Here is a 27687-nt window from a genome sequence, read left to right as displayed (position 1 = left end):
CACTTGCAAAAATTTTCTCCCATTCCGTAGGTTTTCTTCTTGTTTTACTTCTGGTTTCCTTTGCTGTGCAGAAGCTTGTAAGTTTCATTAGGTCCCATTTGTTTATTCTTGCTTTTATTTCTTCTAGGAGAAAATTTTTGAGATGCATGTCAGGATAATGTTTTGCCTACTGTTTTCCTCTAGGAGGTTTATTGTATCTTGTCTTATGTTTAAGTCTTTAATCCATTTTGAGTTGATTTTTGTATATGGTGTAAGGGAGTGTTCTAGCTTCATTGTTCTACATGCTGCTGTCCAGTTTTCCCAACACCATTTACTGAAGAGACTGTCTTTATTCCAATGTATATTCTTGCCTCCTTTGTCAAAGATGAGTTGACCAAAAGTTTGTGGGTTCATTTCTGGGCTCTCTATTCTGTTCCATTGGTCTATATGTCTGTTTTTGTACCAGTACCATGCTGTCTTGATGACTGTAGCTCTATAGTATTGTCTGAAGTCTGGGAGAGTTACTCCTCCAGCCTCTTTCTTTCTCTTCTGTAATGCTTTGGCAATTCTAGGTCTTTGATGGTTCCATATGAATTTTATTATGATTTTTCCTAGTTCTGTGAAATATGTCCTGGTAATTGGGTAGGGATTGCACTAAATCTGTAGATTGCCTTGGGCAGTGTGACCATTTTAACAATATTGATTCTTCCAATCCAAGAGCATGGGATATCTTTCCATTTGTTAAAGTCTTCTTTAATTTCCTTCATCAATGGTTTATAGTTTTCTGTGTATAATTCTTTCACCTCCTTGGTTAGATTTATTCCTAGGTATTTTATTACTTTGGGTGCTATTTTCAAGGGGATTGTTCCTTTACTTTCTTTTTCTGTTGATTCATCGTAAGTGTAAAGAAATGCAACTGATTTTTGAACGTTAATCTTGTAACCTGCTACCTTGCTGAATTCTTCAATCAGCTCTAGTAGCTTTTGTGTGGACCTTTTAGGGTTTTCTATATATAGTAACATGTCATCAGCATATAATGACACTTTTACCTCTTCTTTTCCAATTTGGATCCCTTTTATTTCTCTCTCTTGCCTGACTGCTGTGGCTAGGACTTCCTTGACTATGTTGAATAGGAGTGGTGACAGTGGGCATCCTTGTCTTGTCCCAGATTTTAGTGGGAAGCTTTTGAGTTTTTCACTGTTGAGTACTATGCTGGCTGTAGGTTTGTCATATATAGCTTTTATTATGTTGAGATATGCTCCCTCTATACCCACTTTGGCGAGAGTTTTTATCATAAATGGGTGTTGAATTTTATCAAATGCTAAAAAAATGTATTTTTTGTAGGATAATTGGTTCCGTGCAAAACAACCATAAGACATTTCATCCATATCAAAAGGTCCTTGAAATGTGGTCCTGTCCAAAACAGCCATGGAGACTTCTGGTTCATAAGGTGTTTATTATGGTCGCTTCACAATAGTGTGTTAAGTTTCAGGTGTACAGCAAAGTGATTCAGTTATCCACACATACATTTATTCCTAATCTTTTTCAGAGTCTTTTCCATTACCGGTTATGACAAAGTATTGAACGCAGTTCCCCGTGCTATACAGTAACTCCTTGTTGCTTACCTCCTTTATGTATAGTCGTGTGTAACTGTTAATCCCAAACTCCCAGTGTGTCCCTCCCTCTGCCCAGTCCCTTTCCCCTTTAGTCACCACAAGTTTGTTTTCCAGTCTGTAACTTCGTTTCTGCTTTGAGTATAGATTCACTTGACAACCTGCTCCTCTGAAGACGGGACAGGTGTGCCGGGTAAAATGAACCGCGTCACCCTGAAAAGGTCACTTTGAGGATTTGAACTTCATGAGCAGAAGTGCTTTTAGGCTGACTCCACTTCTGTTTTCCTAAAGAATCCAGTCGAAAACCAGACAAGGGTGGACAAGGTTCTTCGTACCAAAATTTAGCTTCTTGAGGGAGGCTAACAGCTCAGTGGTGGAGCACGTGCTTAGCACACAGGAGGTCCTGGGTTCTATCCCCAGCACCTCCGTTAAAAACAAAACGAAACTGAGCTTCCTCTAACTTCTCTGCTCGAAACATCTGTCCAGCCAAGAAGCTCCTTCATCTGGGTCTGGGGCCAGTTAAGAGCTGGACACACAGAGAAGTATGTCTTCAGGCAAAGACAGGTTACATCAAAACATAAACCGGATGAAAACACACAAAAATTCTAGTTTACGCCTGCGCTGGTATCCATGTGTATCTGATCTTCAACCGCAAACGTTCAGGTTTTCTTCCTTCTGGTTGTAGAAGAAACGAAGACATTGTTTGTGAGCCCCTGGAAAGAGGCCGAGTGTGCGATGGATAATGTGGCCTTGGGCTGCCCTTTAATCAGTCAGTGGAAGTCAGGGGCTACTGCATTTCTTATCCGTCTCCACGCTTCCTACCCCTCCGTGGAGCCCCGGGGGCGGGGGTCTCCATCAACACGTGCTGACCTGAAACCCGCCTCCCCCTCACTTAACATCATGCCTCAAACACAGCAAACACTCCGCACGCTTGCTGAAACTGAGTCCCGTGAGAAACCACAGCCCCAGAGAACGGAATTTTTTAATTGCCAAGAGACCTTCTATTGTAATTTTGTAGTAACATCAGAACAAGGTCCTGGGAAACCTTCACAGGTGCACTCACTTCACAGACAGCATTGTTCAGACGCGTGCCAAAGACTTGTCCGTCTCCACGCCTCACTGGATGCCCTTCAGGGCCACCTGAAATCACGTTCCTGTCTTGACTCCTTAGCTCCCACGATGTGTAGGCCGGGATTCTGCTTTCCATGCGGCGTTACCGGCCTTCTAAAATAATGCCTATCTATAGGTTACCATTTGCTTAGCTTTTCACATCCATGAAATGCTAGAAATACAAAGTTGCTTTCCAAGAAGAATTTGTTTAAAGCTTCAAAACCCACTAAGGTTTCGACATGCAACTCAAGAGCTCATACCAATGGGAACTGAAATTTCCTGTTGTACATTCCAAGCAAAACTTTCAGACGGTATGTGATTTGAAGTCAAAGGTAATTGTGATTATTATAAATAAACCTGATTTTCAAATACCCGGAAAGGTAATGGCAACTGAAGCTATTCTGAGGCAAATACTTGAAAGCTCTTTGCACATCCAGACGTATGTGTGTCCTTCTTGGCTGTTAGTATTGCACAGATTAAACAACTAATTCCATACATAGCCATGTATAAAAACACTGTGACAGTACCTCAAGTTATTTCGTCCTCAAACACACATCCCCACGTCATAAAGTGTTCCGTCAAAGTCCATTTTCACTGAGTATGTTCAACTCGGAGTAAACACAATCATCTTAAACATTAAGTTCATAACAGTGATCTTACAGAGTATTTTCCCTGATAATACGAGCAATAATCCTAACACATTATTAACGTGCTCTCTTTAACGTGCACTCTTTAATGAGAGTATTTCCTACAACGATGTGACAGATGTTTGGCAATTGTTTTGGAATGAGAAATCCACACTGTAAGCAAGAATCCTGCTTGCTTTCCAACTTTGAACCATTCCCAGGGAGGCAGGGGAAATCATTTCTATTTTTTTTTTTAAGAAAAAGAAAGGTTAAAACCCAAACTAGCAGACCTTCAACAGGAGCTTGGGAAAGGCTTCTGAATCTCAGAAATTCTCCAGTGGGGACATACTGAGGAAACTCCAGCCCACATTCGGAAAGCCTGAGGCACAGGAGCACGCATCCTTTCCAAAGTGCACGGCGGGGTCAGGCATTCCATTTACTGGCACCCTCATGGAATTGAGAAAACTCTGAGCTGAGAGTGATGTTCAGACATGTTCCCAAAAGAGATGAATGGGAGGCGGAAGGACGGCAGCTCCTGCGGACTGACAGACAGAGGAATTTGCGCGGTGTGGGCGGAGGATGCACAGTGTCTGAAGGTGACAGGTGTGTTCTCCGCGTGGGTGACGTCTTTCCGCGGGAGGGGCCGGTGGAACTCGCTCCAGCTCTGTCCCTATCCGCCAATCTCCCATGAGATCCGGTGACGCCTTGTCCCTGCGTTCCTGAGCTTGGGGGAAATGGAATTTAAACAACAGTGCACATCTCATGGCGGATTCCAGGAATAGATATTTCTTAGCCACAGGATCAGACCACACAAAACACAAGTACCGACATTAACTATTGTTCTCTCAGCACTAAATTCTGCGAGAACTCAGGATGTCATGGTTATGGGCAAGGATCATGGATTGCTTGTCCCCCTGACACCACACAAAATATCGTACATTCTCCATGCCGATGATTCTGAATTACATCACAAGGGACTCCTTGAACCGTAGCATCGCTGAAGTGGTCCTTCAGTTCAGAACCTCCGTTCCCCAAAGAAATAGTAGAACCCAAATACAATGCTATAAATTATGGGACAGAAATTTGTACAGAAGAGATCTGCCTTGGCATTATTGTTCCCGAGGGGTTCCACCCAAAGTCTGCTGCACAAACAAATCTGTCTGTGAGTCTCTGTTGTTCTTACATAAACAGTAATAAGCTTCTAGTTCCAGATTTTAAATACTGCAAACTTCTTGAAGAAACTACGTATACACAACAGTAGATGTCATGATAGCATTTCGTACGTCTTGAAAATAATATTGACAGTAATGGCCTTCCAATAGCCAAGCGGGAACTCACCATCATCCATTATTGTTTAATAAGCAGTCTTTTATTCATGATCAAGTTGCGTATGTTAGCCGCAGAGAGCACTTTTTAAACGTCATTCTCTTTTTCATCAGTGACCTCTGTGAGAATCACAGTGCCCACAGCATCACATCAGCTCATACCTTTTATTTTTTTAAACAGAGTTTTAAAAAAAAAAAATTTCTTTTACTATTGTTTTTTTTGTGGGGGGGAGGAGGTAAAGTCTGTTTACTTACTTTTAGAGGTACTGGGGACTGAACCCAGGACCGCCCGCATGCTAAGCATGCTCTCTACCACTTGAGCTACACCCTCCCCACGTCAGCTTGTCGGGTAAGTGACACCTCCTGCCGTGGATCATACACGTTGGCTGAGAGGTGTAGAGGTGGGCTGTGCACCTTGCTACGCTCTGTCTGCACCGGTGTCGGACATACCCAGTGGAATCCCCTCTCCTGCATTTGGCCATGGAGGATGGAACTCTCACATCCGTGCCTCTATTTACCCCATGGGGTAACTGCGGGGCTCTTGACGGAGTCTCCACGTGATAAGACAGAGGATGATCCAAATTGCAGGTGCTGCCCGGGCCGGCTTTACCCAGTGTGGCTCCCAGTGTGCGTCCGTCATGTAGCTGGTGGGGCGGGCACGGTGCGTCCTCAGACACACACAGCTAGCGGCTCCCTGTTACGTCCTGCTTTTCTCTGTCACACTGGCAAGACAGGCTGGGCGAGGAGCAACACATCTGAAGCCACGGCTTCCAGATAATGTTCCCCAGCGACAGCTGATTGGGGACGTCTCGCAGGGTCTCGGTGTGGCGGTCTGCCGCCTGCTGCATGGCCTCCAGGATCTCCCGGAACTGGGGCTCGGATGTCGGAGTTAACGGGTTTCTCTCCCGCGGGTCTTTGGAGAGGTCAAAGAGTAAGGGCGGGTCGTGGTAGGTGACGTGTCGTCCGTGACAGAAACACACGTGTGTGGAGAAGCATCCGTTGGCGCCCTCGGGGGAGAAGTTGGGTGTGAAGAAAAAGGCTTTCCAGATGGACGTGCCTGCGGTTGACAAGGACAGAAGTGGGCATCGTGGGGACTAGGTCACACTCACCCGAATCAGAGCATGCACAGAAATCACACTGCTGGTGCTTAAAGAAGGCAGAGACCTGTCGATTCTGGATGAAATGAATTTCTCATGCTTAAGGCTCAAAAGAGTAAGAACAACAGCTTAAAACAAAACAAAACAAAAACATGCGCTGCTATTTAACTGAGAAGCAATAAAAGAAGATGATAAAGGAGTAGCTGTTACGGTACAAATTCAGCCGTATCAAAAACCCCGGCATTTTCTCCTTTTTCAGAATCCATCTCTCTCTCTTATTGCCCTCTCCCTCTTCCTTCTTTTTCCTCAATCCCTAATTTCTTGGGAGAGGCAGTGCTGGCAAGAAAGGAAAAAAGCTTATTAACTGTTTGAGCAGAGAACTGTAAGAGGACTGTCATTTTAGCCGAATCAACGTCCCAGCTGGGAGCCGGAGGGCAGGCAGTCAGCAGACACACACAGCAACTAACAGACTCCGCTCCTGGCGCGGGCCCTCTTCTCCACCTTCAACGTTCAAAGCTCGCAGCCTGTACTTTTGTTTAAAACAAAGCAGAGGGAAGAGGCAGGCTGCAGGCTGACACGGAGGTGAGGCTCGGTACACAGCACACACACACAGCCTTCAGGAATGATCTTACACACGCTAGGACCTCGGTTAACATTCGATTTCCTTGGCTTTGAGAAAGTCCAAATGAATCCAGTCCAGAATTCAGTGAGGCTGTGGACAGACTGCAGCTGGCTTACAGAAACGATCTTTTGGGGGTGAAGGAAACATTTGGACATTAGATTTTGACTACAGTTAGAAAACTCTGTACATTTACTGAAAATGATTAAATCGGAATTTAATGTTGTGTATGTGATAAATGCATACTTAATAAAGGTGTTAAAAATCCCAAGTCCACCCGAGGGCGGAGTGCTTAAATAGGTTTTAAAATGTAAGTTCTGTGCTCCCTGAGATACCCAATATTGACATTTTTAGAAAAAAAGGGATTTGCCAACAAATAATTGTGAGAGGACTGATCTCCTGTTTATTCCACAAAGATAAGACTTCCTGAGAACTGACTACTAACCACACATCCCCTGACAGAGGTCTACAAACTGTTTCCTGGGTAGAAAAAGGTGGCAGATAAAAACAGACAGCTAACATGTACTAAAAATGTCCTATTAAAATTTTTAAATTATTTTTTTTGGTGGGCAGGTAATTAGGTTTACTCATTTATTTTTTAGAGGGGGTACTGGGGATTGAACCCAAGACCTCATGCATGCTAAGCACGTGCTCTACCAGTTCAGCCACATATACCCTTCCTCCCTGAAAATGTCCTTTGTTTTGCTCCATCCTTACAGCGTTGTCACATACAACCACAGAGGCTTTCCCACTACAGAGCACCACACACCTACATAATTCACTTCAATCGTTTGCTTGTATCATGCAAACGGTGGCTTTTGCAATTACAGGTGTTGAGGGACCCACGGATGCAGACGGAAAATAAATTAATGGAATCAACTGAAAGCCATCGTCACGGGTGTCTGCCGTGCCCCGAAACAGCCCCTGACCTCAGACATGCACATTCGAGGGAAAGGCAGCCTCTCTGGTTTCCAAGGAGAACCGGGAAGCCCAGACAAGCGACGTGAACGATGAATCTATACTTAAAGGAATCCGTTATGCGGATCACTGAAGCTGGCAGAAGCAGCACAGGACATCCCTGTCAATGTACACAAGCGACAGGTGCTCAGCACACCTGCCTTTTAAGGAGGAGTTCAGGCTGACCCGCGGTCGAGCAAGGCTGGAGGAGAAACTGCAGGGCCCGCTGTCCCTCCCCAGGGGAGCTTACAGACGAAGTGGGTTCCCTTGACAGTCCGTACATCCACCCACTTCTCTCCTTCCCCTGAGGCCCAGATCGGTTTCAGAAAGAAGCCTTTTCAGCAGCAAGAAGCTACAGCCACGGAGAAGCCGGGTCAGCGGGGCCAAGGCTGCTACAGACAGAGGCGTGCACGGCGCGTGGTGGGGGTCGGGGGGAGACTCTTCTGCTCCTGCTCCGAGGGCTGCAGATCTGGAGGGTGTTTCGAGCTTGACATTCGAGGGGCCACAGCATCGCCACATAGCTCGGACAAGCACAGAATTCAGAATTAACTTTTCCAGAAATCTGTTTCGTGCGTTTGCCTCTTTACTGCCCAACTTGGATTTAAAAAAAAAAAAAAACTTTTAATAAAAAAGAGTAGATTGTGTCTTCTCTGTATTATTTCTTTAGACAGCTCTGGATTTGGTCACGTGAGACAAACAGAGCTGCACTTCACTGAATGTTGGTTTACAAGATAGGAGTCCTCACTTCAGGGTCTGGTCTGTGGTTCACCAGGAACCCAGGCGTCGACATTGTCCAGGGTGTCATTTCAGTGGAAAAGAGCGAATTGGTAAATCATGGGATAAGACAGGAGGCACCTGGTATCACCTTCATTTCTAACGGGCAGATTTAGTCTCATTTTCCAAAATGATTTTGATGACGTATTTCATCCTGAATTTCTCTCTACACTACTGAAAAAAGTTGAGGTTTTGAAAAATTGTTTCCTCGATTGCTAAAATTCCAGTCTACTCTGAAAAAAGACTGTTTCTGTCTCACCTGTCACAGATAAATATTTTGACCACGAAGGGATCTTAAACTCATTTGTAATTGAGGTCCAGGGACCAGAAGAAGCAGTTATTAAATTTTACAGTGACAATGTGGGGAAATTAAATGGGATTTTTAAAAATGTATTCTAAGTAGTGACAGGAACAATAATTTGGCAGAGGTTTTAAAAATGCTCTGAAATTTAGGAGAAATAATTGTCAGGATTAAAGGACAAAGCTGTCAGTGACATAATACCGTGAGAGGGCTCTGTTACTGGCATACAAAATGCCATGATCCTCAGCACTTACCGGGTGAAAGATATTTTTATGTAAAATCATCTCTTAAAAAAAAAATGACTTGATTAAAGAGAAAAGAAAGTTGACCGTCCTCTGACCAAAAGGAAAATGGAATTTAAGCGAGAAAAGCCTGACAGCTAAGCTGGGCCCTGCATTCGTCAGCTTCCAAGGGGAATCCTAAAACAGCTACTTCATCAGTGTTAAAATGAACTGCGAGATAAACTGAATCAAGGAGTTTCGGATGCTGTGGGATTCTCTGGGGACCTCAGGGCTGCGTGATCCTGGAACAGGAACACCCTCTGTGATTTCCGTCCCGTCCGGGCTGCGGGTACTTGGCCACAGGGAAGGGTTCCAGGTGACTCGGCAGACAAGCCCCCGAAATGAGCACAAAGAACAAAAACAGAGACAGAAAGGCCCCTGGGCTGCTGCCGCTCCTCTGTAAAGAAAGGGGCTGAAACTCCACACCGTGAAACGTGCGGTGTCCCGCAACGGACAGACGTGAGCATCCGTATGCAGCATCACGCTTCCTCGTGACGTTTCTGAGTGGGGTCGCGCTCCGTGCCTTACAGATGTACTCCTGCTGTCCTGGAGACGGTCCCCAAGGCCGCATTTTGTCTCTGTCCCTCTGGCGATGAGATCGGTACCTCGGGAATATAAATGACGCACCCCAGCAGACGACTGGACACGCCAAACGTCACCGCCGGGCACTCTGAGCCCACGGGGGCTGAAGAAAGGTGCCCCCAACCTGGAACTTTGATGCCACAAACATAAGACTACCCCTCCTCTCTCCTGGAGAGCACGGAGCCAGCCCCCAGGTAAGCTACCTGCTCCCACACGTTTTTGCAACATCCCTGCAGTGAGATGAGGCCACTCGGGGAGTTCTTGCCCAGTGAGGACAGAGCGGGACGTGTCCTTCCCAGTTCCACAACACAGAAGCACTGCCTCTCCTGCTGGTGACATTGCAGCCGGTGGGGCCTGTGTCCCTGTGGGACTCAGGATGCCCGAGGCCCCTCCTCCTGGACCCTCTCCTGCACTGGGGGCCACCATGTGGGGACATCTGGTCATGTCCGGAGGCCAGCTGGGTTGTCACAGTTGCTGGTGAAGGAGTGACGTTGCTACTGGTGTCTGGTGTCTAGTGGGTCAAGGCCAGGGTGCTGTCCCCTGTCCCCAGCCCACCACAGACAATCACCTGGCCCCAAATGCCAACAGTGCCCAGGGTGAGTGAGCCTCAGCAATGTCCGTGTGAGAATGAACCTTTGCTGGCTCGAGCCCCTGAGATTTCAGGGCTCATGGTCACTGCAGCACAGCTCTGTGTCTCCCTGCTCGTAGACCATCGGAGAGCTAAACTATAAAATATGACATATCTTATTGTGAATGAAAGAAATCAGAAGCCAGAGTGAGATGTGCGGTCCTCCTTAAGTCTTGGAGACTTGGAAGAGTGAACGAACGGCCAGCTCAGAAGAAGGGAAAACGCACGTGTCAGATGACCGTGGCCGTGCAGAACTAGTGGGGAGGCCAGGATGTGTGTTTGTCGCGCTCTTCCAAAATACAGTGGAGAACGGGGCACGGGGCCTTCAGGCCTCCCTCCTTCTGGGGGGTTAGAGATGTCTTTATAAAAGTAGAGTTAGACACACTGGCTTTTCTTGGCCTGACGCTGCTATGTGAGACTTGTAGCACGGGAGTCAACAGAGAGAGACAAAGAGACAGACAGACAGACAGACAATGCAGTGGCCAGAAGGCAGGGGCTCAGGCCAGCGTTTTAAAGGGGAATCCTCTGTGGGTGACCGGAGGGCCTCTTTGGGGTACAAAAATCACACACATCTTGTTTCTCTTACTCCTCCAGCCAACGCCATCCACCAGTGTTGGAAGCCCCCTCTGCAGATACATTTATAAGATGCTTCAGTCTGCCTAACAGAGATCCGCTTTTCCAAATGCATTTCTATTCGTGTGGGTAACCCCGTGGGTCTGGAGCCTCGACCCTCATCACCGGCGGACACCCTTTGTTCCGAGTGTCCTGCTGTCTTGGCGAGGGTGACCTGTTTGAATTCTCCCACCCCTTTTCTGTTGGTGCTGACAGTGTCGGGTGGAAATCCCAGCTCTGCAATTCCCTAGCTGTGTGACACCGTACCCTCTCTGGGCCCCAGCCTCCTTTTCTGAGAAATTAGGGTAATGAGAGTCCTTGCCTCAGGGCCTCCCTTTGGGGATCAACCGTGCATTCCTGTAAGTAAAGCTCTCATTCCAGTGGCCAGTGCACCGCTGAAGACCACCCACGGGTCAGCTCTGTATAGAAAGCTGCCGTCTATCTAAGAGAAGAACGCTGGCTTCTGCCTGGTCTTACATCTGTTGCTGCTGTAATCCGAGTCTTGACACACTTCCCTCCCCCAACGAAGGATTCCTAAAGAATATGCAGAACTACACTGAAATGGCTTCAACACATGGGCTCTTAATTCATCACCCAGATTCAGACTTCCCTTGATGAATGCTGTTCATCTGCTAGTCTTGGCAAGATTTATCTTGGATGCTTGGAGAATTCCGTGTATATATCCTAGGAGCCACACACAGATTTTTGGGGTTTTCAGTCTCAGCACTGTTTCGCACTACAGCGCGCCATCTTGCAGTTCTACAAGGACCGTTTCAAATGCTGCTCTGTTCTCCCACTAGGAGTGACGCGTTCCACACCCCTGGGACCCTCAGCTCGTCCCCTCAGTCATGTTGACCTCATCTTCTGAACCAGTGTCTGAAAATCCATGCCACGGTTCCCAAGCTCACGGAGACCTCCTTGCTTCCCTGATACACCCTCAAACATCGTTCCTCTGTCCTGAGCCAGCCACCCTGGACCAACGCCACAGTCTTTTCATTGGCCCAAAGACCTCAGGATATGACCCACCTGGGGCACCAGTGTCGTCACACACGATCCCAGAGATCTGTGGACCCAGGTGCCCTTTTTCTTCACTCTTGAGGCTCATCTCTACTCATCTCTGCCGCCCGGACTCTCAAAGGTGCAGCCCTGGGCTTGGGGATTATAGATCCACGCCTGCCAGCTTCCCGCAGCTGGGGGCACTGGGACATTCGCCACAGGAAAAGAGGGAGAAGGAAGACGCAGAAGCTCAGGGCTGTGGCCAAAAGCAGCTGCTTGTCAATTTAAAGGCAGAACCACCCCAGCTCCACCAACTGACGCCTGACATCAAAACTCTCCCTTTCACGAAGCCTCTGTTTTGCACTTGGGGGGTACAAATATGAATCCTGCACAACACGGGTACCCAAGGCATGCTAAACCCGGCTCCTTTCCCTTCTGGCCTCTGCACATTGAACTCCTACCCATCCTTCAAGGCCCTGCAGCCACGCCTCCTCTGTGACCTGTGTGGATCCCCGGACAGAAGGTATGAGCGGGTCCTCGCTCGTCTGGCAGTTCTCAGCACGCATTCAGCCCGTGAGGTCTCTCACGGTCTGCGGCCTCTATTTCCTTCTAGGTTATTCACTTTCTGAACACAAGAATGTATCTCTCACGTGTCTTAAATGCCCAGAACCTGGTGCCTTACATGGATAGATGGTCAATACACCTCTTAGATCCCCAGTATCTAGTGCCTTATGTAGAACAGATGGTCAATACAATGTGTTGGGTGAATTAATAAATGAATGAGGTGATGGGACAAGCAGGAAGGGACTGGAAGGAGAGGGGAGAAGCAGCCGAGCTGTCAGGAAAGCCGGCGAGGGGCAGGCAGGAAGCCCAGTGCGTTCTGTGTGTCTCTCCTGCAGAGCCACCTGGAGCATCCTGCCGAAAACCCGTCAGTGCCCAACACTGCCTCCAGCCAGGCAGAGAAGCAGGCTGCCTGGGGGCACTGGTCATGGCAGATAAATGAGCGAGGAAGTCAGAGACTTAGGAGGTACATCCATCTCGGGGTCTCTTGGCATCAGAAAATGGGCAGTCCCAAGGAATTGACACAGCAGACACAAGCCCCCGTGGCCTCAGGACAGAATGAGCATGGACGGGCGTGAGGGGTGGACAGGCGGGCAGCTGGGAGCGTGCGGATCAGCGGTATGGAGTCGGTTGAGGGGAGACCAGAGCCGATGTCCCCAAGGATGGCGGGACTCAGGGAGTAAGAAGACAGGGACGAATTCCAGAAACAGCCCACGGAGACGGCCAGACAGACACTCAGGAGGAAGAATCATCCCTGTGACTGTGAGTAAAATAACTCATGGTTTTGGGTGGAGAAGTTCCAGTTTACCACAGGGCAGACCGAGAGCAGGTGGCCGGTTTCGAGTCCAGCTTTGCGCTCAACCCCGTGGACTGTATGCCAATTACTGTGACTTTACAAACCTCTGCCTCCTCATGTGTAAATAACTTTGGGAGACACTGCTAAGTACTGCCAGCCTCCCACGGTCATGTCCGCAGGACACAGGGACAGCCACGATGAAGGCTACACTGCCCAGCCTCCCGTGATGCTAGGTGTGCCCAGATGACCAGCTTCTGGCCTGCAGGACACCCTCCATGGGAGGTAGGAGGCACACACCCTTTTCCTCTCATCTTTTCCATCCATTCCTCCATCCTGCTGACCCTGGGCGGACACTGTCATCATCTCCAACATAGAACCTTCCCTCTGACGTGAGCCCCTGTTTCTCTGTTTTCTGTTATAGCCAAACCTGATACGAATACTAATCAAGATCACTTGTAATTCGGAGGATCAAGTGCAAACTGCCTGTTGCCAGCATGGAGTCTGCCGGAGAGTAGATACGGAAGCAACATCAGGGCGGAATGTCCTTGTTTCTTGTTACCAAGTGTGTCCTCAAACGATACAGAACGGTCACGTGGAAAAGATGACACGTTTCAAGAGAGGGAGAGCAAACAAAGGGAGACGCGTAAAACCACCTACGAAACATTCTTGTAGGGAAGATCCAAATGCACGAAGGCCCAAATACTCATGGAATACAAGACTCCTCAGTTAGAACCGAAAACGTCCCCACAGAAAACGCCAGCTCTGCTGGCGGACCGAGGTGAACCAGGACGGAGTCAGAAGTAAGCCGGCATCCGGGGAGAACGGAGACATGTCCCGTGTCGACATCCAAGCAAAGAGGTGTGCCAGATACTGCAGCAAATCGGTAAGCTGACAGGAGTGAGTATGGAAGGGGGGACGGTCAGAAGAGGAGGCCTGCAGGAGACTGGAATCAGACGGTGCTGAGCTAAGACCGAAGGCTGCGTTAGAGCGCTCAGGAACGCGGCTTTTGGCATTCCGGAAAGAAACTCCCATGTCGATGTATTCTGTGTCTACAAGGGAGCAGGTCTGCATCGGGACAAACGAACAGAAGCTGTGGCTGCCACATTTTTCACCCAAGTAGCAGTGTCATCGCAGCTCAGACACGTGAAAACTTTAGTCAAAAAGTATGTATCGGTTTCAAAAACGGTCTAATATTGCGTATCAGGTCATGTGAAGGGCGGTACGAAAATATATCTTAAATAGACAAAGGGGGAGAAAAAAAATCCACCTAGGAGGGTTTTTTCCATGAAAGGAGATGAACGGTTAGGAAGTTACATCCGAGGCTGGAGAGACGGACGGACGATGAGATAAACAAACTGCATAAACATTTAACAATTCCAGGGAAGCCTTCTCCACCCTCCCGCGTCACCCCTCCTCTTAGGTTATCGCCAGGGAGCCTGCGTCCGTCCAGGGACACGTCACCCTGCGTTTCTGCAATTACGGGCACGCGTCCCATCCCTCGATACTGGGCTGAGAAGGCAGGTAAAAGAGTTAGGGGGTGAATATCGGAAAGGTCCAAGGTGCTTGGGAATGCAGCCGTTGGGCGAGGTTTTCAAAAAGGACAACGAAATCCTAAGACTTCAAAAACACAGCCTCGAAGGGATTTACACAGACATGCTTTTCTTAATGGCCACAAAAGTCGTGGTTGGGTGAGAGTGTGTCCTCCTTAAACTAACTTGGAGTACGGGACAGTTTTCCGCAAGCGTTCACCTGAAAACGGCACAGCCCACAGCTGTTCAGTTTTAGAACCTCCATGTATTATCTCTGACCCTTTGGATCCAATTTCAGACAATCACACAAAGACAGGCATCCAGTGAACACCCAGCAGAATCATTAGCAAAGACAAAAGCCACGCACAGCCTTTCTTGCACTGGTTAGGTCCCGACACCTCAACAGCTGTAATCAGAATCTTGTCTCTTTTCTTATGTGTATTTTAGAGGCGAAATTTTTTTTTTTTACCTTTGTGAAAATTTTAGATGCTGAACAAAGCAAGCATTTCCCCTCAATTACCACGGTAATGCTGTTTTTGATTTTAAACCTCACTTATTTCTTATTGTGAAAGAAGGCACCTTTTATAAACACTTCCCTTTAGAATGAATTCGAATATCTTACTGCTTTAGAAACACTTTCCTTTAGGATGAATTCCAATATCTTACTGCTTTTTCTTGTGATTTTAAATTTTCAATTTTTCTGGAAGACAAAATTGTCTACTGTTTTTCCTTTTCTCTTAATTATGCAAGTTTCAGGTGCACTGTTGTGATTTTTCAAAGGATGCTTTAAAACAAAATCACAGAAGTTTCCAACAAACCTGAGTTGGAAAAAGCAGCCAGATTTATGAGGTTCTGTGGGATCAGCCCCAGAATGACTAACCCTCGTGGATTTCTGTATGATCAGCTGGTCTGGGGGGCCGTCACGTTAATGCAAGCATGTAACTTACAGACTTACATCCATCCGTTCAAAAATCTGCAACAGAATCCCAGAGTCACATATCTACCAGTCTTCTGCGATAAATTTTACCATAAAATCAAGCTGCCTTCGCATTTAATTTTTAGTAACACTGGTTTGTACGTCAAAAGTTAAAGCCAAAATTTTAAAATACATATTGAATAGTAAATTTAAACTGAAAATTCCCACTGTAATGCAAGAAAAGTTATCCACATTATGACAATGCTCTTGTGACTTCTAACACGTAATGGAAATAACGCTCTCAGATGACGATGAAGTTACACCATTTGCAGAGACAAGTAAATGACAGAATCATTAGAAACACAGAATTATTAAATTACAGAGAAGGCATTGTATATAAAAGCTGAAAGGGATTCAGCTTTGGGAAGGGTGGAAACAGCCTTCTGGCTCTACGTTTTTGGAAAAGTAAGTCTGGAATCGTAATATCCAAGCTTCCAACTAATCCAGACAAATGGGAACTGGATCTTGGCATTTCCAGCCAGCTCCAGTCTCCCGGAACCAGGGCAGCGCTGGTGAGCTGGCTGTCTCCGAGGGAGGGACAGAGCCGCGATCCACGGTGTCTGCCGTGGCCGTGGCCGTGGCGCAGACGCTCCCCGCGCGGCCGACCTCAAGTCAGCAGTGGTTTCACAACAGGCTGGCGAGACTCCTGAGCACCTCACTGCTGCCGGTTACAAAACCCTGACCGTAAAATCCTCTCTTCTTTCCTAACAGAGCACTTGGAGGTCAGGGGGCCACCCTCTTAACCCTAAGAATTACGGAAAGTGTCCGCCGGGTCATCCAGTGCTGACGGACGGCGCCCTGCCAGCAGCGTAGATCTGACATGACCTCAGCTGAATATGTCTGTCTTCTTTAGTCAACAGGACAAGTGACCCTCACCTTACACAGCTGCTTTTTCCCAGCCCTTCCCACGGCTTGCAGCCCATCCAGAGCTAAGATGTAAAAAGCTCCCGGACAGGTGCCCAGCCCAGCCTAGCCTAGAAGGTTCCACCCAGCAGGTGCCAAGTCCATACACGCACAACAAACGGACAGATGAAAACACGGAGGACACAGCCCCGAAGCCACGTGGGACAGTGTGACAGCTGAGGCAGCTCCCCCTGGGACTGAGTTTCGGGGACACCCTGAGAAGTAGATCAGGCGACTCGTAAAAGCCATGGTTTCCTGAGACCCCATGGCCAGGTGAGTGATTCCAGCACTGAAATGCTGCCGTGGCCCCTCTTTGGCTGCTGGTTCCAGGCAGGAGATTCTAAGGAACTGCATAAGAAGGAATGTCGCTTGTGTCTGTCTTCGAAGCAAATTTTATCCCAGGGCCAGCTGCCTATCAGAATCTGGGTCTTGTTTTTCTCACTTACTCCTATTTTCTGTCTCTTCCTGTCCCTTCTCTCTTTCCTCCTCCACATAATGTGTTTCTCCAGCCCCTGATCCAATATGTTCCTTCCGGCTTCTCTAACTGAGGGCGTCGGGGCTGGAGGCGGGGAGGTCGGCTTTATTTAAATGCAGTTTTGCAACGGTTCAGGATGTGATGTCACCCTGCTTTCAACCGCCGACAGTCATGGAAACTTTTGTTCTTTACGTCCCTCGCGGGCTCCGTCTCAAAGGAAGTGGGGAGGGCCACATCTCTCATGGATGAGACGGGTCAGAGCTACTTGCTGCCAATTCACCTAAAAAAAGAGACAGCATTCCTGCAGGTGGTAGGAACGATGGACACATGGATGAGCTAGGTAACCAGGACCCTTCTGGGTCTAGATCTGTAAGCCTGTGTGGTTCTGCCATAGTCTCCTTCCAGAAAATGTCTGAAGGAAGCTGCTCAGATTGGAAGCATAAACCCTGCAGGGTGAACCTGGCATGGTCTCCGTGGAAGGGCTATAGTTTTCCACTTTAAAAAAAATGGAGCAGCTGCTCTTTACATGACGTCTTTGGTACACGGGCTGGGGGAGCAGGGTGGGGAGGGGACTGCGTTGAAAACCAGTTTGAAGGAGCATCATGTGAGTTTAAGAATGCACCACCCGCCGGGGGCGGCAGCGGTTACAAGATATTCTGCGAGAATCTTGCGTCTGGGAGCAGAACCCCAAGGCACACTAGAGCAAACGGGGACTTTCCTTTCACCTCTGAAGAGGGAACTCAAAATCCAACAGCAACACCCACGTCGAGCATAGGTATAACCATCGTGAGATCCCCACAGACTGCAAGCCACCTTAGTGATGTGAACCCAACTGCAATTCTAAGTTTAAATACACGACAACCATTTGTGGAACCTTTCCCTCCATGTAGAATGGTCACTTGGTTCCTCGTGCCCATTAATGCCTGTGAGAAATGCAACTCTGTGACTGGTAACCGGAAAACCCAAAGTAGATCCCGTCACTGATACAGGGCATGATTAAAAACAAACAAACAAACAACAAAAAAACCTGGTTTGGGAGCCAGGGTAACACCGAAGCATTTGTATCTAGCACATACACACGCGCCGAGACCACATACAGATCGGTAAGTCACGACCCCCGACCTCCGAGGGAGGCTCGGGAGGGACGGCGAGGTAAACATCGCAAAGCCACGCAGAGCCACGGTGCAAAGCCACGCAGAGCCACGGTGCAAAGCTGCAGGAGGGCGGAGGTGCAGGCCGAGCAGACGGCGCTTCGGGGGGCTGGGGTGGGGGGGATTGATAAGCATGAACGCGGAAGGAAGAGCAAGTCCTTCCAGGCAGAGGGAGCCAAGAGCACACCCCACAGGCATGCCCAGAGCAGAGCGGCGGGTCGGCTGAGACTCCGGGAGCAGGCAGGGCCAGGACGTGAAGCTGAGTGGCTGGCGGAGCAGGAGGGAAGGGGCTGCGGTGCCTGCTGGGAACCGGGGCTTCCCCTGCCTCCCAGGAGAGAGGAGCCAGCCCTGGTGTAAAGGTGGGCGGAGGCCGTGCTCCGATGATGTCCCACCTGGACGACCATGGAACCAGAAGGCATGAGAGAAGAAGGGAGGAGGAGGTGGAGGAAGCGGAAATCAAAACCAAGCATCCTTCAGGCAGGTCTTGGCCTCGTGAGAGCAAGGTCCTCCTGCGATCTGTTCTATTCCCACAGTGCCGATTGCACGCAGCTCTAGAAGGCTGCAAAGAAAGAGGCGTGTACTCACTGTTCCGCGGGTGCCAGCGCACGGCGTTCAGGTAGAAGTTGCAGTAATGGAAGAGAAACTCGTGATCCGAACGCTGGCTGTCCCCTCGGAGCAGGGGCATCAGGTCGTGCCCGTCAATGATCCTGCGGGAAAAACCAGGTGGTTACCAGGCGGCCACAACGTCCTGATGTCTGAGTGGTCCTTCCTGCCAACAAGAGCATGAGAGAGCTACAAAGGGGTAATTAAGCAACCGGCGCTGAGAACACCAGCTGACCCAGCTGGGCGCCATATGCAATGCGGGGAGGCCAGCTGGGCTCAGCAATCAGCTGATGTCATCCTCTAAGGAGCTCCATGAGTTGGGACTATTATCACCTCAGGATGATGGAACGAAGAAACGGAGTGACTTATCCAACGTCCTGTGTGTTGTAAGGGCCAATGTAAACCACGCCCAGCTGACTGGGTGTCATGCTTTCAACTGCCCTCCCCACGACTTCTCCTACACCCAGTTTTCTGCCTAGTGCCTTGGCAAACAGTTTATTCACAAACTCCAGGTCTATCAAAAATAAGAATTCCTGACAATCTGTGGTTAAAAAAAAAAGGTAATACATAACACGGGACAACACGAATTGGATAGACTTCAATGAAAACGAAGTCCTAAGTCTGAATGAATGAATCTGTAAATAATAACAATGATGACATTAAATGCCCTGAGGATGTAAAGACTCTTGCATACATTTATATATGACATACACCCATGACACATACTGCTATGCCCTGAAAAGTAAATATATTCCTCTACGTGGGTATAAAAAGTAAATATACCTCTTCTATGGTGGATGTTTACACCAACCAGATAACATTCTAGTGGCAAACAATAACCATAGACAACTGGCAGTGAGGAAATTAAGGCTATTTGGAGGTTAATTAAAGAAAAAAAAAAGTCTGTTTTTTTATGGCTGAGTAGTATTCCATTGTATAAATATATCACCTCTTCTTTATCCAGTCATCTGTCGATGGACATTGAGGCTGTTTCCATGTCTTGGCTACTGTAAATAGTGCTTCTATGAACATTGTGGTGCAAGGTGTCTTTTTGAAGTAGGGTTCCTTCTGGATATATGCCCAGGAGCGGGATTCCTGGGTCATATGCATAAGTCTATTCCTTAAAATTTTGTTTTGAGTGTAACACACATTCACAGCCACTAGGGAAATTACATGGTCACTGACAGCATCAGGTTACTTCCACCGAAACACGGGGCAGAAAGCTACTTGGAAAGAGACTGTTGGACTTGACGAATTTCTTCCTCTCATGAAAACCACTGCATCTCTGTCCTCCTCCATTATTGAAGGATTGAGAACCTGGAAGTTTAACTTGATGATATAATTCGTATTGCAGACTAAGAGGCCTTATGTCCTTTGAGTTTTTTTCTTTTTTTTTTTTTTTGTGGTTTATTTTGGTGTCACTAAAATCCGCCTAATGTAATTACAGCCTCGCTGCTCCTCCAGCCCCAGTCCTCAGTTATTGATCACGCGCTCTGCCGAGGTCCACAGAACTGAAAATATCCTCTTATCCCGAGCTAAAAATAAGAACAAAAGACAGACTTGGCTCACTTCCCAAGCCTGGTTCCTATCTGCCTGAGACGAACAGGGAAGAGAGACAGTTGTGTTCAGAAGTGGCAAGTTGCGCGAAAGGCTGTTTCTACCCTGAAATGACAGGTGTTGTGCCTTTGAAGAAAGACTCAGGCCTGAAGACGGTGAGATACTAAACAGGTGGGAAGAAAGGAAGGGAGGAGGGCTGAGCACCTGAGCTGGAGGCAACCCCAGGACAGGTGGGTCGGACCTCCTCCACCACCTCTCCCTCCAAGGGGACAGAAGGCCTTTCCATGACGGCTCAAGAGTGAGAGTGAATTTCCATTCCTCGGACGTGACCTCCACCTCCATTTCTTGAAGCTCTTTTTCATCACAAGCCAACAAAACTCAACCCTAAGAACACAGGAGACAGAAGTCTTTTCTGAAAATCAGTATTTCACAACTGACCTGGGCCATGATCACACAACAGGGGATTTGACGACAAAAACCAGACTCCAAGTCTCACCAACTTTTTTTCTTCCCTAGCAAGACATTTGTCTTTTTTTTTTTTTTTTTTTTTTTTTTTTAAGGAGGGAAGCAAAGTCTGTTCTGCAAACTTTTTTTTTATTCCAATGCAGAGATAGATCTCATTTTTTAAAATATCCTTCACCTAACGTGCTCTTTCCTGGAAGCAGGCAATAAATCACACTGCGATGGAAAAACCACAGTTGAACAGTGCTGTGGACAGACAGCTTGTCAAAAACAGGCTCATTCCTGCCATGAAAAATGAAAAGTGACCCCACTGAGCTAAACTTGTAGATGGTGTCTGAGTTATCAAAACACTCGGGATTGTTTAAAGCCACGTGTGCAAGTCACATTTAACTGTGGCCAACGGCCCAGAAACGGCACATTTCCTTTGGTGTGGCTGGTGTGGACACGTTTCTATAACATCATGACTTGTGCGAGAGGGGCCCACACGCCTTCAAAGTGACACAAAGCATTGCTGTTTTCTGTGGGAATCATTGCATTGGCCTTTTCTGTAAACGGATTCAAGTTTTCATAGCAAGTTTGCGAGACAGCGTCTGCTACACAATTAGATGCCTTCTTTCCTGCTGTCTGCTTGATTCTGTGAAAACCGTGTTCACTGGAGACTGTTTTTAATTTGGAACATGAGATTACCCTCTGTGGTGTCCTGACTCACGATGGCCATGTGGATATTAGCAATTCGGTGCCAAGAAACGTTGTGTTTGAATTTCAGGTCAAATTCGGTCACGCGGGGATGACTGTGATGTAACCGAAAAGAGCACATGAGGGGAACTTTCCTTGGGGTACAGTGACGTCACTCGCCCATGAATGCACTGCGTCTTTCTCTCTGTCTCTCTTTTATTCCCATGAGCAAGTTGGAAGAAGATTTCTGTTTTCTTACGTCTGCTGTCTCCAGGATGGTGATAACATTTTGCAGGAACTGGGACCTCAACCCCGAGACACTATCATCGGGTTGAGTGAGACCATCAATGGGGGAGACCCAAGAAAAGAGCCTTCGATACTCAGAATGGGTTCTACCGATGACGCTGGCTCACGTATAAAAGAGCCGGGCCTGCCACTGAGGGGGCTGCTCCCCACATCCACGGGCTCGTGCCAGATAAACAGGCTGACCTCCATCGGCCTCAGAATGGGGCGCGTAGGAGGTGTCAGCACCAAACTTCCCTTTAGGGATTTTCCTCTTTGCCCCTGAACTTCTTCCTTCCCTTGCCTCTTCCCAGTTAGATGGAAAACCATCTAAAGAGACTGATGATTTTAATGTCATGAACCATGAGACAAAAAAAAGATAGTGAATGAAACTACCTGAACACTCTGTGGGAGCTTCTTACAGAAATATTGAGATTTATTCCCAAAGAGCAGACAGACACATGGGGTGAGAGTTTCAGTTTTCTATAAGAAAAGATTTTGACGAGTGATAGCTGCCGAGCTTTCTGCCTGTCATTTGAGTGGAAAGAGAATACTGTGGCTGGGGTAGAAGATCTTAGACGTCCCCTTGGGCCACAGAGTTTATGACTTTATTATCCAGATGAACAGTAAACGTGGAAGTGGAAAGAATGCTTCTCACCTCTCAACATGGCGGATGAAAAGCAATATGGCGGACGAAGCAAAACCAGCAAGTGTTCATGCGTTCTCTGTTCTGCACATGACATGCTCTCACGCTTTCCATCCTCACAGCAACCCTCTGAGGGCAGTGCTGTTATACAACCCATTTGCAAGAGAAGACGTCAAGGTCCAGTAAGTTAAACACTTAGGCAAGAGTGAAGCCAAGATTTGAAGCCAAGCAGTACGCCTCTAGGCTCTTTGCTCTTCTCCTGGAACCAGCTACTCTCAAAGCGTGGTCCCGAGACCCACAGGGATCCCTGAGACCTTTTACGAGGTCTACCAGGTCAAACTATCTTCACGATAATTCAAAACATTCTTTGCCTCCTGGAGCACCACTGCTTCATGGGGCTTACGGTGGATTTCCCCAGTGGCGACACCAGCTGTGAGCTGATGCAATGTCTCCTTGGGTGCTCTTGTGTTTAAAAACTTTTATTTCCTGGTTGAATTGCTCATATGATAAACACTGACAGGTACATCCCACAGACACAAAACATCTTTGGGTTCCTGGATCAGCAAAGAGTGTACCTGGGTCGTGAGACCACAACGTTTGAGAACCACGGAACTCTACAATTCCGCTGTTCCCTTTTGGGTGCATGTGCATGCATGTGTGCCCTTGGAGACGAAGGCATCTCTCAAGCAGAAATTTGGGGGGAAAAAAAAATGAAGAACGAAACCAGCTTGCCAACAGTAGGAGGGGAGCCAGGCTATCAACGGACTTCAGCTCCGGCCGAGCTATTGTTTTTGTCTCCAGTTTCCCATTTCCTCTTGGTTCTGCTGGCGGCTGAATTTAAATGAGATTTGCAGCCATTACGGTGGCCTGCCACCAAACTAATGAAAACAATTCATCAGCGTGCCTCACTCAGGACTCTTCAGATTGGCAATAACACTTAACAAGAAACCATCGGCCATGTCATACGACGTTGCATCTAAATTTGAGAGAAAGACGGATTTAGAACTCGCTCCATGATGACGTGCTGGGAAATTGGGCCCTTACCAGGGCGGGAAGCAGCTGCCTTTCTCACTGCTGCAGCCAAGACCTGCCGAGTGGGGTCAGGCGGGAAGCTGTGGGGTGAAACGCGGGTGGTTACAAGGGGCGTCGGTCCAGCTGCCCTTCGGCGAGCTGACAGTGGGCACAGACAAGACAGAGCTGATCAGCGGGATCCTGGAGCAGTAAGTCTCAAAGGCCACACATCCCATCGCACCTCTGACTTTGTTTCCCACTGGGATAATGGGGTGGACGGAGCAGATTTTTACGTCAGCGGACCCACCAGTAAGTCCCATAACTGGGCATGGATAACAGGTCCAGCAGGCAAAACCAGAACGCCCTCGCCTGCAAACTGTGAAGGAGACGATCGCAAGTGCCCATGAGTCACAGTACCTGTCTTCAGGCAGCGGCGACCCGGCAAGCTTGAGCACCGTCGGAAATATGTCCATGTTGCTTGTCGGCTCATCGATCTCCAGCCCAGCCTGGATCACCCCCGGCCAGCGGAGGACGCCTGGGACCCGGATACCTCCTTCCCAGTTGTTCGCTTTCCCCCCTAAAACAAACACCGAAGGAGAAGCATGAAGCAAATGTGCACGTCTTTCCAGTACTCACTTCAGTGCACTCTTCAGTGCCCAACGTCAGGCAGCCCACTTGGAAGAACGAAGTGCTTTAAAGACATGGAGTCCGTGAAAATTTCACATTATCTGTTGTGGTGAAAAAAAAAAAACATAAATACACGGCATGGTCACTGCAGGCATGACACATGGCCGGCACTGCCTGGTGGGCACAAGTCACGCCTTTGTACTCAGGGAGACACAAATCTCGCAGCAACAAAGACTTATCAACAATGACACTGGAGTCAGGGAGTCCCAATTCTATTCTACCTCTTTTTTTTTTTTTTTTTTTAAACCAGCGGTGGCAGACAAAAGAATGGTGCCCTCAATTGTCCACGTCCAAATCCCTGGTACCTTATATGACAAAAGGAGAGATTATTCTGGATTATGTGAGTGGGTCGAATATAACCACGAGGGGCCTTCTTAGGGAAAGAGGGAGGCGGGAGAGATGGCGTCAGAGCAGCTGGGGCCGTAGTCAGAGAGGGAGACTGGAAGATGCTGCGTCACTGGCTTTGAAGATGGAGAGCGCTGACCCACGCCAGTGGACGCAGGTGGCCTCTCACCACTGGAAAAGCCCAGGAAACAGGCGTTCCCCCAGAGCCTCCATAAAGGAACACAGTTCTGCCGACACCCTGATTTTAGCCCAGGTGGACCCATTTTGGATATCTGACCTTCACATCTGTAAGGACACCAATCTGTGTTATTTTGGGCCACCAAATGGGTGGTGATTTGTTATCGCAGCCCTAGGAAGTGAAAGCACCAGCTGGGCACACGGAACAACCATCCTGTGTCTCGCAGTCCAGACACGTTAGATGCAAGTCCGACATGGGGTTATGATCCCCGGGGCCTGAAAGGCAGGAGAGCACACACGATGACCGTTGTCACCACTGCTGTGATTCTATAGCTGTTCCAGTCGGGAAAACCAGCTTCGTACGCATAAGGCGATTCCAAATTAACTAAACGGAGAAGGAAACGGGTACTGGGAGGGGCCGGGAGGGGTGAGCTGGGAGAGGGCCACGATGTCAACAGAAGCTGCTCCCCAGGGCCTCCCCCCCGCGGACCCTGCAAAACATAGACAGCAGCCCAGCAGCCTCGTGCTCAGGGAGGTCGGGGCTGGGTCCCTCAAGCCGGGAGCGCACGCGTGGTCGGGGAACCGGACGTGCCGCTTCCCCAGGAGTATTTCCCCAGGACTTTACACCTAGCTGAGCACAGAGCTGGACCCCAGAGGAATCGTAACCTTGGGAAGTTAGGCTGGGGAGGAATGGAGCGGGTTCAAGTTCAGCTCCTCGCAAACACCTTCCCAACACACAACTGGCATGGAAAATTAAGTAGTCAAATAAAGTTGGAAGAGAATGCAGATTCAGAGCAGGGAGACAGTGCCTGGACATGACTGATGCATGGTTCATACACGGACATAAATTCCACTTAAACTTAAAAAATGAAATGATGGAGACCTAGGTTTGAGGGATTTTGAAAAGCAAACCTTCATTTCTTAACGCTAGTTTCCAGTGAACTGCGGACTGAACGCTGACGACTGTGGACTCAATTCCTTATACGGGCAAGATCTTTCCGCTGCCGGCACCCGTTATGTTTTACATGCACAGTTAGGGAAAACTCAAATGTGAATTCTTTACCAGTTTGCAATTTCTATGGTGGCTGGCCTCCTAGGAAAGTTAAAACTCTTCCTCGTCATCTTTTCAGTGAGACCTTAAGGTAATTACCTGACCAATACTGTTATTCCTGCTTCGTGGGTTTTACACCGAAGAAATGAGAAGTTTGCATCACTTGGCAGAGTTTATTCAAGCTGTCACTAGCGGAGCAGTTGCAGAAGGCGCCTCAACGTGTGAGTTAGTGTCTGATTAACCTTCCAGCAGATCAAGCTCACAGCACTCTCACTTTAAATTTAACGGCAACAAAAACAAACCAACAAACAAAAAGTGGTTTCTACCGAACAAAAAAGGGCGAGTTGAACTAGTGGCTAGTCTATACACTGATCGCCCCCCTGGTTAAAATAAAACAGAACAAAATAAATGGGAAGATGGACCAAAATGCTAAGATAACGGAAAAGCATCTTTGAACAGTCTACCCTTCCAGATGCAATGTGGCCTTGCGGATTGGGTCCTGAAACTGCAAAAGGGCATTCGTGGCGGGAAATTCGTCTTTTGGTTGACAACGATGGACTAACCTTCATTTCCTGACAAATGTACGAGGGTTATGCAGAAAGTTAACACTGGGGGAAGCTGGGGGAAGGCAGTGTTTTTAGAACAACAGTGATTAAAAAAAAATGACAGGCATCTGCACAATAGATAAACAAGATTATACCGCATAGCACAGGGAAATACATACGAGATCTTGTGGGAGCTCACGGTGAAAAACACTGTGACAATGAATATACATGTATGTTCATGTACAACTGAAAAACAGTGCTCCACACTGGAATTTGACACAACATTGTAAACTGACTATAACTCAATAAAAAGAGTTAAAAAATAAGGTGATTATTAATATGATTGAAAAAATATATATATATTTAAAAACTTTTAAGAGATGCGTGCACACACTGCCTACGGGAAAAGGCATTTGACGGCGCAGGATTCCACATTTCCAAGTATATGTTGATGAGCAACAATCTTTGCTGGTCAGATGGCGAGGCTCTGAGTCTTCTCCGTCCTGCTGGATTGCCATGGAAAAGGATACATACAAAATGTACGTGTCTTTAAAAGTCCAGCACGCTGCTCTCCCAGGAACTGCTGGGAGATGTCATGTCATTATCATGAAGTTCACAGGAATCAAAGACTGAGCCCCGCGCACCTGATGTGCTCACCCGACATTCGCCAAGCAGTGGCTTACTAGAATCAGGAATCGTGACGGAGTTCACCGTGTTCCGGGAATCACCCAAGCTCACGACAGATATTAACTCATCATTACTCTGCAAAGTAAGTAAGTACCCCATTTCACAGTTGGGAAAACTGTGGCCAAGACTGCACAGCAAGTAAGCGATGGTATCAGAATCTGTGCCGCTGAGAAACTCTACTCCTAGCCTAGCAAATTACGAGATTCTGCTGTTATTCTCAGAATCCCAAAGGGAAGGCTTTCAACTCATCACCAATGAGTATTATGTGGCTATGGGTTTGTCGTAAGTGCCTTTCATTATGTGGAGATAAGTTCCCTCTATATGCACTTTGGTAACAGGCTTTATCATAAATGGGTGTTGAATTTTATCTAATGCTTTTCCCACATCTATCGAGATGATCGTGTGACTTCTGTCCTTTCTTTTGTGGATGTGGTGTATCCCGTTGATTGATTTGCGTATGTTGAACCATCCTTGTGTCCCTGGGATGAATCCAACTTGATCACTGTGTATGACCTTTTTTTTTTTAAAATGTGTTGTTGGAGTTTGTTTGCTAATATTTTGTTGACTAGAATCCCAAAGGGAGCTCAAAGATATGCCAACAAGCTTCTTCTTGTCCGACAGAAGCTCCAAGTCTCAAAGGAGAGCTCAGACACACCCACAGAGAACTGACTGGGGGCCGACAGAAAGCACAGGGCACTCCTCTTCCCGCAGAACACCTGCCCTAAATCAACAGACTCTGAGTTGGTTTGTGAAGGAGAATAAGGTTAGCAGAGGAGGAGGTGAGACTGCAGGGCAGATACAAGAAAAACAGGTAAAGGATTCTGGATTCTTTCTTTCCAAAAACGTATGAGCAGAGAAAAGAGCACGGTCTAAATTTAAAGTTTGGTCACGTAATTGTCAAATTCATGCTTTTAACATCCTGGTGGCACTCGGCCATAATGGGAAGTCACGGAGGGAGGATGGCTGAGTTACTCAATCTCTGCAGGCAAGAGAGAATTCAGAGACAATTCTGCCATTTACGTGGAGGCTCTTGTTGGGAACAGCTGTCTGCAAGCCAGCCTTCTATTC

General features: G+C 47.8%; 1 protein-coding gene across 7 annotated transcripts in view; it reads right to left on the bottom strand.

The window, feature by feature from the left end:
• Nucleotides 1–1418: 1418 nt before the first annotated feature.
• Nucleotides 1419–27687, bottom strand: part of STS (steroid sulfatase) — a 138717-nt gene continuing 112448 nt past the window's right edge. For all 7 annotated transcript variants that reach the window (XM_006195403.3, XM_032475314.1, XM_032475317.1 and 4 more), the window contains 3 exons: nt 23545–23704; nt 18477–18598; nt 1419–5710 (listed from right to left, as the gene is read on the bottom strand). In XM_006195403.3, coding sequence (XP_006195465.2) covers nt 5337–5710; nt 18477–18598; nt 23545–23704 — 656 coding nt within the window. In that variant the 3' untranslated portion in view covers nt 1419–5336. The remainder of the gene's footprint in view (nt 5711–18476; nt 18599–23544; nt 23705–27687) is intronic.

This window comes from Camelus ferus, chromosome X, assembly GCF_009834535.1.
Source record: "Camelus ferus isolate YT-003-E chromosome X, BCGSAC_Cfer_1.0, whole genome shotgun sequence".
Classification (NCBI taxonomy): domain Eukaryota; kingdom Metazoa; phylum Chordata; class Mammalia; order Artiodactyla; family Camelidae; genus Camelus; species Camelus ferus.
The sequence above is the reverse complement of the archived record's forward strand: the minus strand, read 5'-3'. Positions and strand labels throughout refer to the sequence as shown.